Source organism: Sprattus sprattus (genome assembly GCF_963457725.1).
Source record: "Sprattus sprattus genome assembly, chromosome: 5".
In the NCBI taxonomy this organism is placed as follows: domain Eukaryota; kingdom Metazoa; phylum Chordata; class Actinopteri; order Clupeiformes; family Clupeidae; genus Sprattus; species Sprattus sprattus.
The window spans coordinates 13681663-13696846 of NC_137924.1; the positions used below are offsets into that span (position 1 = coordinate 13681663).

Genomic DNA, 15184 nt, shown 5'->3' on the forward strand with positions numbered 1-15184 from the left:
AAATACACAGTACAGTATTGGCAGCCTTCCATTAAAAAATCTTCAGTAATAAGATGATTAACAGGTAGTCAAGCCTTTTAACAGATCTTAGGCGAAACATACACTCATTTAGGATAAATCTGCTTAAATACAGCACAGTATGCCCAGTTTGCAGAAACCTTAGTTTGCTCACATTGCAAAATTGACGTTTGAGCAAGAGTTAGGAATAATATAAAATCAGGTCAAATGAAAGTATAACAATTTGCAAATTAAGATGTGATATTAACAGTGATATTAGAAAGAATTACATTTCTTCATACCCATTACCATTTATTTTCACACAGGCAAGTTTACTGCATTTGGTGGATTGTCTATACACGAGGAAGTGAAGAGTTGGTAGTGGCTCTGTCTTTAGGGGCTCTGTGTAAACAGATGAGACTCTAACCTGGGTCCCATTGGTTCTTACCTTGCTGAAGTCCACAGCACTGTTCTCCCTGCTCACCTCAGTCTTCCCCTCTGGGGGTGTGGGGAGGGTCTGGTGAGAGATCATCTGACCTGCGGTTAGACCAGGACGAAAATTCAAGCCGTCAGTCATCCGACTCCAAAGTGACCCCTCGCCTGATAGCACCAGCCACTCTCTTAACGAACGACGCAAGATCAGCCTCCCAATGGTAATACATCACAGCAGACAGAAGTGTCTTTTCCAGGCTGCAGTGTCTTTACTTAATGGCCTTTTGCTTTAAAGGGTGAGCACAAGAATGATCACTTGACACTGTTGTGTTGTATTCAACATTGGCAACATTCCCCTTGAGTTGGTGAGAATCTCAAGAGCATAGTAAAGCAGTGGGGTGAGTGAGGTGGTGAATGGAAGGAATGAATGGTTGATGTGTGCTTAAGGTGCGATGATTGCAGCGTTGTTTGTTTGTTGTTGTTGTTTGTTGCAGCGATGATTGTAGCCCCCTTCGAGACAATTTGATACAAACATGAAATTAGCTCACGGAGAGAGCAGAGAAAAAGCGAGTCTTTAAATGACATTTGCGTCTACTAAAACTAATTTCAGTGTTTGATCCGCGTGTTGGCAGGTGTTACCCGCTCTAGGCTAAGCTGCTAAAAAGCATCAGGGACTGAGGCAGACCTTTCAGCTACGGTCTTTTCTCAACATTAAAAAAAGCCACTAAAGCGATTTCACAACCAGACACAGTCCACAAAGTAACACCCAAACATGAACCCCTTTAGCGTTAGTAATTATTTTTTCACGATTAAATACAGATGGGCAGATGGGTCACGCATTGGTCTATGAAAATGCTGCTTTTTGGATGAGCACTACTGGAATTAATGACCACATGAGACAACACTGAATTACACCCGAAATGAGGTACTAAAAGGGTTTAGGGTGTTCCTTGTGGTTTTAATGCCGGTATGTGGGGTGCTGGCAAACTCTGCTTCCTAAACATAAGCCCTGCAAAAGGTGACAGACATTTTAAACCAAAATCCTGTCTGAAAAACAGGGTTTATTCCTAATTAAAGAGGTCAAGGGCATACTTCCCACTCCTTTGAGCTCATCTCACTAGTGTTTAGCATTGGATATCTAGTCAGGCATACCTAGTCATGACATATCTATGTCCTGAGGAAGACTTAACCTTTAAAAGTGTTGCAAGAATGAAACAGTATTGTGGGAACGGAGTAATAGGGTGGGTGTTTTTGTCAATCAGATGTTTAGTTTGATCCATGTAAGCCAATGTCAGTCGTGTCAAACACTGGATTCTGGTCTGATCTCCAAAACTGTTAATGAACTCAAGCCATAGAAATAAAACAAACATGAACACTAACGCTGATGGATCCTCATCAATATTAATGAGAGAAAGCCTATATGAGATTAAATCTCTGTACTCTATGTTGAGCTACAGAAGAGCTTCATCTCACAGCACTTAATCAGCACTGAAGTGTCACACTTTGTTCATGCCTGAAAACATGTCTAGCACTGACAGAGATATGGCAACGGTTTATAAATAAGTCCTCCACAACGACCTTCACCTTCACAAGTTATGTTTTAGGAAGAAGCTAAAGGAGCAAGTCTGTCAAGTTTTAAAGTTGCCTGCATCCGTGCCGTCCTCCGTGTCCAGGGGCTGGATATCGGACACGTCCGTGGCGTGTGGGAGCGTTGGGCTCTTTTTCGGGGGTCTGTGCTGCGGGGCAGTGGGGGGTGGGTGGGTGGTGGATGAGGTCGGGATTGGAGTGGAGATGGGGACACACTGGGGACAACAGAGAGACCAGGGAGCGCAGGACGAGACCTGCCTGTCACTCCTACACCCCGCCCTCTTAAAAGAGCCACACAGAGAGGACGTGAGGGCAGAACAGTAGGAGGCACCGCCTGCCAATGACACACATACAAAATACATACTGTAAGGACACACACACACACACAGATTAGGCTCACACAAACAACCACAGGAAACAGGAAAACAGAGACACTGAACCACGCCAGTAAAGGGTAAGAAATGGACGAAGCAGTGTAAAATGGAATAACAAAACACACAAAGGCTAACCCACGTTTTACAAAACTGAACGAATAATTTACAGAAGAGAAATAAACTGCCAGTTCTAACTGTTTGGAATAAACTCAGTGAGACTTGTACAATTGCTTATGGTGACAATTACTAACCAATTCAATATTACTAATCTAATCATAAGCTAACCATATCCACTTGAAAGGACTGCTTTCCATCCAAAAATGTCACCCTTTTCATCTAATCTAACTCAAAAGAACAACAACAGAACAGATGACTATAGTGAGGATTACATTTGAACTGTGTTTTTATATTTCACTGTCTTAAGTGTTGGTACAGCTGAGATGCTGGTGCTCACCATTCTTGTCCACGGAGTGTGATTCACCCTGTTTTTTGCCGATGTCTGCAAAGGAGCGCACTATGGGGATGCGGTTGGCCAGTTTCTTTTGGTTCTGGTGGTGGTGCTGCTTGAGGAGAGCCTCACGGACCTTCTTGCGAATGTCGTCTCCGAGGGGACTGGAGGCTTCCTGATGGTCCAGGATCATCTCTAAAAACAGCAGAGACAGAGGACTTTAAAAACATCTGAGCTCTTTGAAAATGCAGGTGTATAGCACAAATAGCTTTGGGAGGACACCGGGTTGTTGTGTGAATCGATTTGGACACATAAAGGGTCTGACACATAAAAATGGGCTAAGTGGTGAACACGCCTGATTTAACATATCAGTGTTCAAATCCTTTCTGTGCGAACAGAAGTGAATCAATAATTAATGCCACAGATGTGAACAATCTGCAATGTGTATAATAATCTCTGATTAAAGATAGTGCGCTGGTGTACCCTGGAGCCCTAGGGCCAATAGAGCACATATGTCTTTTACAGCAAAACGTCATGTAGATAGGGCCGTTAGTAGGGGTGGGAATCTCTTGGCACCTCACGATACGATTCGAAATCGATTCAGAGGTCAACGATTCGATTTAAAATCGATTATCGATTATCGATTTAAAATCGATTTTGTAATTTAAATTTATTTATTTATTTTTACACATCCATTTTATGTTGAAATGCAAGCTGCATCGACTATTGCATTGCTCATAGAAAGTCAAAATTGTGACCATTAAAAGCTTTTACTCTAATAAAGCAAATAGCGAAGGTAATTCATCTGTTGATTTTCTTCAATTTAGACTCTGAGTTGCAAACTCAAATGATTCAATAGTCAAAATGCATCGATAATCGTTTTATCGGTTTCGAATTGATATTCGATAATCAATCGATAATTGCATTTCAACATAAAATGGATGTGTAAAAAAAACGATTATCAATTCTAAACCGATAAAACGATTATCAATCCATTTCGACTTTTAAAACATTTGAGTTTGCTACTTAGAGTCTTTGCTACACTTCCTACTTTGTGTTTGATAATTAAAGAAAATCAACAGATGAATTACCTTCTCTATTTTTTATGAGAGAAAAAGCTTTTCCTTGTCACAATTTTGACTTTCTATGAACAATCCAATAATCGATGCAGCTTGCATTTCAACATAAAATGGATGTGTAAAAAAAAAAAAAAAACTTTTCTGAATCGAGACAGAATCGTTTTAGAGAGAATCGATTAAAATCGAATAATCGATTGTTTCCCCCACCCCTAGCCGTTAGTTATTACACACATCAATCAGCTTCCCTCTGCAGCGCTGAGCAAGTGAAATGGCAGCATGTGTTATTACTACACATCCCATTTGTAGTGGCACACAGGCCATTTGGGTACGGGGAGAGATAGCGGGAGAGTCATTTAGTCCAGGTTTTTCACTGATGTATAATTCACATGCTTAAGGAGCCGTGATAGAGAACCTGGGAGCCCTTGCATGAGTGATGAGGTGAGACCTCACATTAGCGCAGCAAAAAATAGCTCTGAAAAGTCTACAGCCCACAGACACGCTCCGGGCGGTAGCACGGGAATTGCTTTGCCATGTTATTCTCCGAGCAATATTTCTGTACATTAGCACCTTCCAGTGCAATTACAAGCTGCAAAGGAATGAGCAAAGAGCTTTATTCAAAGATTAAACACATTCAATTAATTAAACTAAGCGCTCTTTTATATTCCAGAGCCTCGCCTACAGAGAGCAGCTAACCTTCCCCTCAATGGTTTTCAGGTGGGCACACAGACAAAACTAGGTTTATTTGAAATTTGTCATACAGTACCAGTCAAAAGTTTGGACACACCTTCTAATTTTTTGAGAAGTTTTTTCTTTACTTTTATTATTTTCTACAAGGTAGATATCACTTTTTTGTTTAGCACATCATTCCATATGTGTTCTTTCGTAGTTTAAATGCCTTCAGTATTACTCTACAATGTAGAAAATAATAAAAGTAAAGAAAACACTTTGTGTCCAAACTTTTGACTGGTACTGTAAATGAGTAGTCTTGGATTGTGACCCTAATCCAAATGAGCCAGTCCCTGAGGTGATTGTGTGGATGGACAGAGGTATGGTGCTGAGGTGTAGGGCAGCGCCTCTACCTGCGATCTCATCCAGCGTGTTGGCCCTCATGTCCAGCAGCACAGTGCCGTTGAGGATGCAGGAGCGCAGCTCAAACAGGCTGTGCAGCGAGAGCGTGGCCACGTACGGCTTACTCCACCTCTCTCCGCCGTCCTCCACATCCTCCTCAAACTTCAGCCACCTGGGAGACACACACACACACACACACACACACACACACACACACACACAACCACACACACACACAACCACACACACATACACACACACAAGCACACACAAACACACACACACATACACACACAAGCACACACACACAAACACACACACACACACACACACACACACACACACACAATCACACACACACACACACACAAGCACACACACACACACACACACACACAAACACACACACACACACACACACACACACACACACAAGCCAACCAACAAACAAACCACACACACACACAGAAATAAATGATACAGGTTAGCTTCCGGCCCCTCCATCATCCTCCACCTCCATCCAGTGCTGCCTGCACAAGGACGTGGCCCCGGTGAGGTGACACCCCGGCAGCCGCTCGACCGCAGCCAGCTGCTCAGCCATATGTGCTCAGAGTATGGATGAGGAACTCATTAGAGCAATGACATCAGCAGCAGCTGTGGAGTCAAGTCAGTGGCTCGCATTGACAAGCTATACTGTTTGATGAGGAGTGGCTATTTCAAAGGTGGTGTAAGTCCCCTTGATATGATAGCAGGCTTTATCCATGGGGGAATACCTCACATCCTGAAAAGTCCTGAATATGTATCCATGGTTACCCATTGACATAAATGCTAACCATATGACACGATGAACATAACCCAGTTTTAGGATACTGTGCATATTTCCTTCAAATTCATAAATAATATGTGCTCCTTGGAAGAGCTGAATCCAACGAATTCAAAACGGTCAAAAGTATTTGACCGTACACAAGTAATTCCCTGCTGTAAATCTCATAAATGCTGTCTGGCTGAAGGACAGGGCACAGCACAGTGGATGCTGTAAAAGGATACAGCTAGTCGAACAGGATGTGCTGAAATCCAGCCCGACAGCAGTGAGTCATGTAGTGGTTATGATACTGCTTGTGATTGTGTTTACTGTGCCTTTGTCGTCAGGCACCACACAGTTTCACAGAAGCTTCTGGTCGCATCACACTGGAGTTACACAACCGCAGTGATATATTAACACTTAATACATTTACTCTGGCCTTTGGGGATTAACAGAGCAGTTGTTGTCGGCCATGCGAAGTAAGCTCAGCAATTAATAATAAAAAATATCCAGTGCAGTAGACATGAGTGATAGTACACCAAAAAAAAAAACCGCGCCATCTAAGCATAATACCTCCTGAGGCAGCAGAGGACTTTTAGTAGTGCACTCTTAAGTGCATTCAAGTATCTGAAATGGTCATGTCGTGGGGAAATAAGCATGACTACTTAAGAGGTTTTGTGCAGCCCACTTCAGGCCACATAAAGTGAGCCGTTTGAATAGCGTGCACATCCTTCTGGCTGCACATATTACCCTAACGTCATAATGGAACCCCCCCCCCCCCCATGTCGTGAAGCAGAGCCATGGGTGGCAGTGAATCGGTAAGGGGGGGAAACGTTGCTGCCATGATGGCGGTGCATTACCTGGCAGTCTCTCTCCACTCCGCATCCTCCCCCTCACGCCAACAGATCTCGTCCAGCTCCGTGAAGAGGTCGTGGGGGATGTGCTCCTCGTCATCGTCCTCTGTGCCTAGCAGGAACTGCACTCTCTGAGAAGGTGTGTCTAAGGGCCAGAGACGGATGGAGAACACTAACTATCCATTACGCTATGGTAAACTTATATAAAACATGTACACAGATCTGGCTTCAAGGGTAGAAATCAACCAGGGACATGCTTGCACTGTACTGAATTTAAGCCTAAAGCAGATGGTCTGAGAAAAAAAGAAAGATAACGCGATGACAGATATTGCGCTGAATATGTGTGATATGTATGCGAGTAGCTGATCTACACAAAAATGAATACGACACAACACTGCATAATCAGATTAGCACCTTTAAAACTGAATAAATTTGATCGGATACGGATCCCTTCAAAAAAATTGAAAAAGGAGAATGAAGCAGGAGTGGGAACTATAACCCAGCAGGGACATGCACAGGAGTGTGCTAAGGTTGCTTGGGCAACTAACCGTTTGCCCTCTTCGACTGAAGTTGCCCCTCCGAAGGAAATAAGTTGCCCCTCCTAAGGAAATATTTTATAATAATAATATTTGCGATTACATGGCGGGGGCGTGGCAGTCGCGGTAAGTGACAGTTTAAAATGATATTCTGAAAATATTGTGTTGCCCCTTTTCTCCAGGGCAGAGCAACTGCCCTTCAAAATTCCTGTGCACGTCCCTGTAACCCAGGATATGATTATCTAGGGTTGAGATCTTCCTCCCTTCTCCCATGCACACGGGCAGGTTGGCCTTACTGAACGAGGGGGACTCACGACCGTCGTCCACCCCAGAGTCCCTCTCCCGGCTCCGCTTCCGGTGTCGGTGACCGTGATGCCTCCGGTGGCTCCGGTGGCTCTTCCTGCCCAGTGGCACGTGCACACCGATGTAGAGAGTCCGGTGACCTGTGGGGGGGTGGGGTCGGAGTGAAGAGGGGTTTGAAGTAAAGCCAGCAGGTCAGGAACAGGAACATCACAGTCTGAGGGTGTACTGCCTGTGACAGCTCACAGTTTCAGATCACAACCTCCTCCACCATTCGCCTGGACTTTAGCTTTTCATCTTTTTTACTCTCAGAACATTTGATATCAACAACTAGGATAGCCCAATTCCAAACCATATTAATACACCAGAAAGGATAGTAAATAAATAGAATTAGGTGTAATCTGGATTTAGAGGTCGAGCCATCAGCGAGTGGATACTGTGGGAGCCTCACATAGAAATGTATTAAATTATGACATTGGTGGGATGCTTTAGCTGATAAATGACTACACTAGTTTATAAGTAGGGACCCAGCTAAAGGGATCTATTCAGCATTTAACATCTGCCACTGCAGTGGCAACACACACACACACACACAAACACACACACACACACACACACACACACACACACAAAGTACTCTTCTATAAGCCTCCACGGCTGAAAAATGGAGCCATGCACAGGTGCATCACAGATTCCACAGGTATTACCACACAACAACACAAACAAACACAATAAACACATATTATGTATTAGCCTAACATCAGTGTGCGTTTTCCTTCCCTCCTATCATCCTAAACATGACGTTCGGACCCAAGACTACCATGCCTTGTCCAAAATTGTCCTACTTCCTAAATCTGAAATCTGTCAGCGCTGTCCAACACCTCCAGCACTCTCAGTGACAGTATGCCCATGAAGAGAGCTGAGGAGGGTAAGAGTGCCTGGACATGCCTGTGTGTAGCAGCAGCAGCAGCAGTGCTTCTGGCTGCCGCCATGTGTTTCTGTGAGCGTGTGAGGCTAACGCTCACTGACCACGGCACGGCCTGCTCTCCACTCCACACACTGCCCCCTGAGGCAGGCCAGCCTGGCTAATGCAGCCAAGCATCCTCGGAGCATTTGGCTGACAGGCCTGAGAGAGAAGGCCTTCCCCTGGCCACCAGCCTGTACCATTAAATAGGCCCCAGAAATGTCAGGGAATCATATGTCTCGTCTCTACGTGCGCCCCCCCCCCTCCCCCCCCCCCCCCCCCCTTCTGCACTGGGAGTTCTGGCAGTGTCGCAGGCCTGCAGAGGCAGGCTCAGAAATGAAAGCGTAGGGGAAGAATTCATTTTTCCAGCAAATGTGATGCAAATCAAATAATTCCACGCTCTATTCTTGCCTGAGTCATGGTGTGTGTGTGTGTGTGTGTGTGTGTGTGTGTGTGTGTGTGTGTGTGTGTGTGAGTGTGTGTGTGCGTGTAGTGTTTCTTTGGTTCAGGGGCTGTTTGGTGAGTCAGCAGCCTAACTGGCATGCACACATGAAAGGGTTGAAGAGAAGGGAGAGAACGAGACAGGGAGAACGAGGTTCAACAAATCAGAAATCCAGACATGTGCTGTATAAGGCTGCATGTCAGTAACCTCAGGCAGAAACACCCAGAAAATGGCCAATCTGCCTCAGAGACACCACAGTCACGACACGCTGCAGCTGCAAGTCAGAAGCTGTTACACATCACAGCCCCACACAAGCGCACACACAGGCTCAGGTCCACACACAGAAATCTGTGCTCTTACCATTCTCTACATCATTTTATAATGACATTTGCTCTAACTCAGTTGTCAGAAATGTTGTTGATTTCTGGTACTATCAGTAACAATTCAGCAATAAATGATTCTGAGACACAATTGATACAATATCTAATGATATTGATACTGATTACCAACCTTTTTTGATTATGTGACAAATTATCACTTACTCACTTGATGTGGACAATGAAATGGCTCAAGAGCAAGATATATCTGCGGCTGCAAAGATGATTGTATTTCTGTTTGTGTTGAAATTAGACACTGAAAAGGACATGACCTTTCTACTTACAACATACTGACTGAACATGACCCTTACCAGGATTGCAGGTATAGGTGATTATACAGTACAGTAAATCCTGAATATTTCTATTGGCAGTGTATGACTTCCACTGTGTATGTGTGTGTGTGTATGTATATGTGTGTCTGTATGAAGAGAGACAAGACCAGTGTAAAAATAGAACACTTCCAGGGGCTGACTCATTGCTGACGTCACCACTGCCCACCCCACTCCTAAACCCCCCTCCCCAGAGCATCCACAGGCCTGCCTCCCATGAGCCATTTCTCTCTGTCTCTTTCTCTCTCTCTGTCTTTTTTCTCTCTCTGTCTTTCTTTCTCTCTCTCTCTCTGTCTTTCTCTCTGTCTCTCTTTCTCTCTGTCTGTCTCTTGAGTGGTGCAAAGGAAAAGCACTTCTCTATCAAACAGCTCTGCATAGGCGGTCTGTACTCCACTCTTCTTGCACATGCCACCCACACTCCTTCCCAAACAGGGCCCTTTGCCCCTCAGGGAAACAAAAGGACACAACACAGTTGAGCCACGTACCTTCGAGCTCCTCCTTCTCAAAGTTAGTCTTCAGCATGGACCGGGCCCCCCCTTGGTCCACCACGGCCTCTTCATCGTTTCTCTGTGGGGGACAGTTCATAAGTCCAGGAAGATCAGTTAGCACAACATGTTGCAACACCATGGCAAGAGACAAGGCATGGCCACAGCACAAGCATGCCAAACACACCACCACGACACAGTCAAAACGCAAAGTGATAATGAGGGGGCAGTGATACAACACAGTGCGACATCAAAACCAACCGCCACAGAACACAGTGGATATGAACTTTATTGACCTTTATTGCATCTTGCATGAAAGATGGGACATGGGGTGGTGTGTGTATTGTGTTTTTATTCACTTGTCAAAATCAGACAGCAAATTTCTAAACAATCACTTTAGCCCACTTGTCCAGAAGTAATGGTCTATCCTATTTAAAATTCTACAAATGGCCAATTCTGAGGGGCTGAGAGTTCTGTGCTTGTACCAACCAGCCTCTGTGCAGCTGGATCCTTCATAGCATTTCCTTTTGCTGAGAACAATCATACATTTGAATAGCAGTTTGACCTTGTCGTTCCCTCTCCCTGGGCTGGGAATATACATACACCGTCTAACTTCGGTAGACAGTTTCCATGGTTACTGATGTGGTCAAGAGCCTCTCAGGCTGCAATCAAATCGTCAAATTCTTTCAGACATTATAGGTTTCAACACAGGTTATAATACAGACGTCAGAGCATTATTCTTCTTTCAAAGCCATTCCATCTTGAGATGACTATCTTGTCCCAGTTCTCTTAAAAACACTCCGTAATATCTATTTACACTGGTTGCTGGGATACAGAGTATGGATAGTTGTAAAAGACGTGTTTCATCATTATTTAATATTTGATTGACCCTTTTTAAGTTACATCAGTAGGTGAAGCATATATGACAGTAGGCTCTACTGAGAGGTAGACCTTATTCAGCACACAACAGGCAGTGAAGTGTAGTCCATTAAGAGAGACAGAGAGAGAGAGAAAGAAAGACAGAGGGAGAGAGAGAGAGAGAGAAACAGAGAGATGTGTGCGTGCATCTCGAAGGCACTCAACCACTGACATGTTAAATTTCCATTTTAATTATTGGCCAGTACTATAAATAGGAGCATGCACTATAAATAAATGAGGGAGGATATGCTGACAATATGTGTGCCAGCGATGTTAGTATGAGACCTCCATGCATGAGCACAGAAATGATGAGTCTCCGTGGGACCATCTGACAACAAAAACTAGAGAGAGAAGACACCAGTAACACTGCGCAGCATTAAAGTGCATCTGCTCAACTCTGCCGGGTTAATGGGCGTCTGATGGATTGCTTGTCACTGAGGAAGAGTGTTTGCTTATAGCGTGGCAGCATTTGGCACCAGCCTTAGGGGTGGGGGAGCTGGGGTGGTTGTTATGTGGTGGGGTGGCTGTAAGATGATGCTCCGGCAGTATCCCCCAGATGACCTCACACAACTTAATTATCCGCCGCCGTGACAACAGCCCCACCGCGCTGGAGAAACCCGGTGCGAGACCAGCCTCCGGACCTCCAGACAGACCAGCCTGGCCTGGATCTCCCTGTCCTTACACAGGAGGTCAAGTGAAGCATGCAATGCATGCACACTAACTATACCATTGAAGGAAATGCTTTCCATTAGGGTGCTGTTCATAGGGCACACTGTAATCATGACTGGAAAATTGTGAACTGTCACTATATAATGAACTATACATAAACATTTATAAAGCTTATTCAAACTGATGATCCTAAATTCAGCATAACACCTATCTGAAGCGGCATGCACGTTTTTGGTAATGCAATGATACCTCTGAGTTGAAATGTTATGACAGATTTAGCTGCATAGGACATAGCTGGTATGTCAGACTGACACAATGCTGATGATGTGATGTTTTAAATCTGCTTTTGCAGTGCACTAACTGGTACGATTCCCTTAAACAGCAGACACACTTAACTGTTGAAATCAGTTGTCATTAAATGCTAGATGTAGGCCACCGAAACTGAAATAACTCATCAGTTACTTTTTGAGTGACCTGCTACATACAGACTTTGTTAGAAATTCAAAATTATGAGAATCGCATTGATTGTTGCATTCAACTACAACAGTGTAAAAGCTTCCGGGCAGTGTTGCCAGAGCTCTTTCATTAGAACAAATAGCACACACAATTAAAAGCAAATCTCTGGGGCAGTTTAAATGACAGTCTGGAAGATTAGAGTGCTACTACTGCTGCTAAAACCACACATGGCCATCCATGTGAGAACTGCAAAGAGTGAGAGAGAGACAGAGGGAGAGAGAGACAGGGAGAGAGAGAGACAGAGGGGGAGAGAGACAGAGGGAGAGAGAGACAGAGGGAGAGCACAAGAGAGATACAACAACAGAGAGAGAGGGAGAGTGACAGAGAGAGAGAGAGAGAGAGAGAGGCAGAACAAAAAACAGAGAAAGGGGCAGATGTTAGCTGTCCAGACAGGACTTTAGAGCTAGGCAAGATGTTCTTACATTTGTACGCACTAAAGCTTGGATCTAATGTTCAGGATGCTGTCATGCTGTGTTTGGAATTAACACACAAATGTATCCTGAAAGAACCTATGTCTGAAAATCATACAGTAATATTCCAGCATTAAAGCATAGACATAACAGAGTGGACTAATACCGGGTTATCTGTCGCCATAGTAATTAAATACAGACCTAAGATAAATGTACCGTAACACACCACGGATATGGTCTGTACTGTATAATTTACTATAAACTGTGCGAGGGGGAACATTTTCTGTAATGTGGGGTATAATTACAGCTTTAATGTAGGATGAGATTGGCGTTCTATAGCTCTAGGAGGTCTAAAAAGATACTCTAGTGCTGCCTTCATGGGAACAAGCCGTTTGGCCCATGCTGAGAACATAGCATGTTGAAAGTCATATCATGAATGGCATACATGGGGATAACTGAAAATGGGGGATGACTAATTAAATCTTAATCCTTAAATCCTGTAAAAAGTGTGGATATACAGTTACATCCTGCGGTAGGTAGCGGTTGCAGTATGCTCCCCCACCCATGGAACAGTGTTAGTGATGGGTGTTCTTAAATGCAATAGTATTTACTGAGAGCAGGACATCCTGGATATTCACAGTTGTAGTAGTGAGTATGAGTCCCAGAACACGAGAGACGCGTCTTAAACATGTACGAGTGTTGGTGCGCTCCACCTCAGGCAGGACAACACTAATGAGTGCACTTTGGTGCAGAGGAAGTCATGTGAGCAGACCCCCCAGAGAAGGGGGGAGAGCGAGGGGCAACATAGGATGAAACAGCCAGGATGAGCATGCGTACCGCTGGGCCCCCCCTTACTGACGTCTGGAGAGGAGGAGGAGGAAGACAAGGGAGAAGGAGGAGGAAGAAAGAAAAGACTTCCTCAAGGGCACCTTATGAAGACAGGCCAAAGAGGCAGAGAGAGAGAGTGTGTGTGTGTGTGTGTGTGTGTGTGTGTGTGTGTGTGTGTGTGAAGATTAAGAGGATTGAGAAAATAGGGAGATGGAGTGCAGTTTGGCAGTGACAGTGTTTGTGTGTGAACGTGCATGAGTAAGTGTACACACTCTGACATGTGTGTGAGTGTGAGTATGTATGCATGCGTATGGGTGTAAAATGTGTTTGTCAAGATTTCCGTGGTGATCCTCTCTGAGCTGTGAGCCCCTGCTAAATCTCTGCTGAGTCCCCCTGTGCCTCCTGCCTGCCTGCAGGAGTGTGAGCTCACTTCAGCTCTTGTTTACCAGCCCTCACCAGACACCCAGGACCGACACAAACACTCCCTCCTATTTGCATTAGCAAATTAGCAATGAGCATGGTAATACATTCTGGAAAGCCTGTATAGAAGAATAGAAAGAATAGAAAGAATATAACAGTATTTCAACAAGCGGAAACAACCACCAACTAGGGAAACGCGTGCCACATTTGATGACAATTGATGCGTGCGCCATGAAGCACACGCTCACAGACATAAGAACAACGAGCCTCTTTCAGAAGTGGCCTGTCCTGAAAAATGAATGACATTTAATCTGCATGACACGTAATCTATTCAGGCCACCTCCCCCTTCCTGACATATAGCTGCGCGACTTAAACAATCCCTCTTTTTGTGCAGCACTTTTTTTTTTAAATACAACAATTTAAGTTCCTAGAAAAAAAAAGTACCACCCTTGAGGCAGGCGTGAGACAAACAGCTAGGGGACACATCACGCGCGCTTTAGAGTCGGAGCTTAGCAGGGTTCATCGTGACAGCCTGTCAGCCGTCGCAGGCCATCACATCACATAGACACAATCCGCATTTGGGTTCTCCAAATTGAGAGCCATTATGTTTGGGGGAAAGGACTGTGGTTAGGGACGTAGACTGACATGACCTTCATGATTGGTGTGAAGTGAGCTTAGAAGTAATGTATCATTTCATAGGACTCAGTGGGACAATCCATAACCTGAATGTGAATGGATTTGAACTGAATACCAGTCGCAGGTGAGAAACAGCTGCCTTGGAGTCACCATACATGTGGTCAATAATGATAATCAACAATCTCAACATAAACCAACTGTTATTAAAAATACACCCAAAATTGTGACAGGGAATACACAACATTTGAGTACGCTAAAGTGAATTGTGAGCAAAAACCCAGTACTTAATGGTTTCAAAACACTCACTGTGTTTTGTGTGAGAGAGCTGGCTTTGGCTCACGGTATCTCTTAAAAGCTTAAAAAAAAAACGGCACAGGAAAGGGCCTGACGAAGCGTACTTGGCTCTGTCTTTTGTGTGCGAGTGCCTGAGGGATAAATCGTGACACAGATTCTACCCACTCTCTTTCCCTCACTCCCTTTCTCTCTCTCTCTTTCTCTCTCTCTCTCTCTTTCTCTCTCTCTCTCTCAGCGTGTGTCTGCTGTAAGTCCTGTTGTGAAGGACAGGCAGCACAAGTAACTTTCAAAGGCGCTACTCTAAGGCAGAGGACAGGCCAGAGTGTGTGTGGGGAGCATGTGTGGGTGTGTGCTTAAGGGTGAGAGCATTTATGCATGTGTGTATGTGTGCTTAAGGGTGAGAGCATGTATAGATGTG

At 44.5% G+C, this 15184-nt stretch overlaps 1 protein-coding gene across 1 annotated transcript in view; it reads right to left on the reverse strand.

The window, feature by feature from the left end:
* slc4a10b (solute carrier family 4 member 10b) overlaps positions 1-15184 on the reverse strand; it is a gene marked incomplete at both ends in the record, with an annotated part of 36054 nt that overhangs the window by 10973 nt on the left and 9897 nt on the right. The window contains 6 exons of the mRNA XM_080839671.1: positions 446-534; positions 2845-3033; positions 4997-5157; positions 6648-6786; positions 7474-7620; positions 10075-10156. Of these exons, the coding sequence (XP_080695797.1) occupies positions 446-534; positions 2845-3033; positions 4997-5157; positions 6648-6786; positions 7474-7620; positions 10075-10156 (807 nt within the window). The remainder of the gene's footprint in view (positions 1-445; positions 535-2844; positions 3034-4996; positions 5158-6647; positions 6787-7473; positions 7621-10074; positions 10157-15184) is intronic.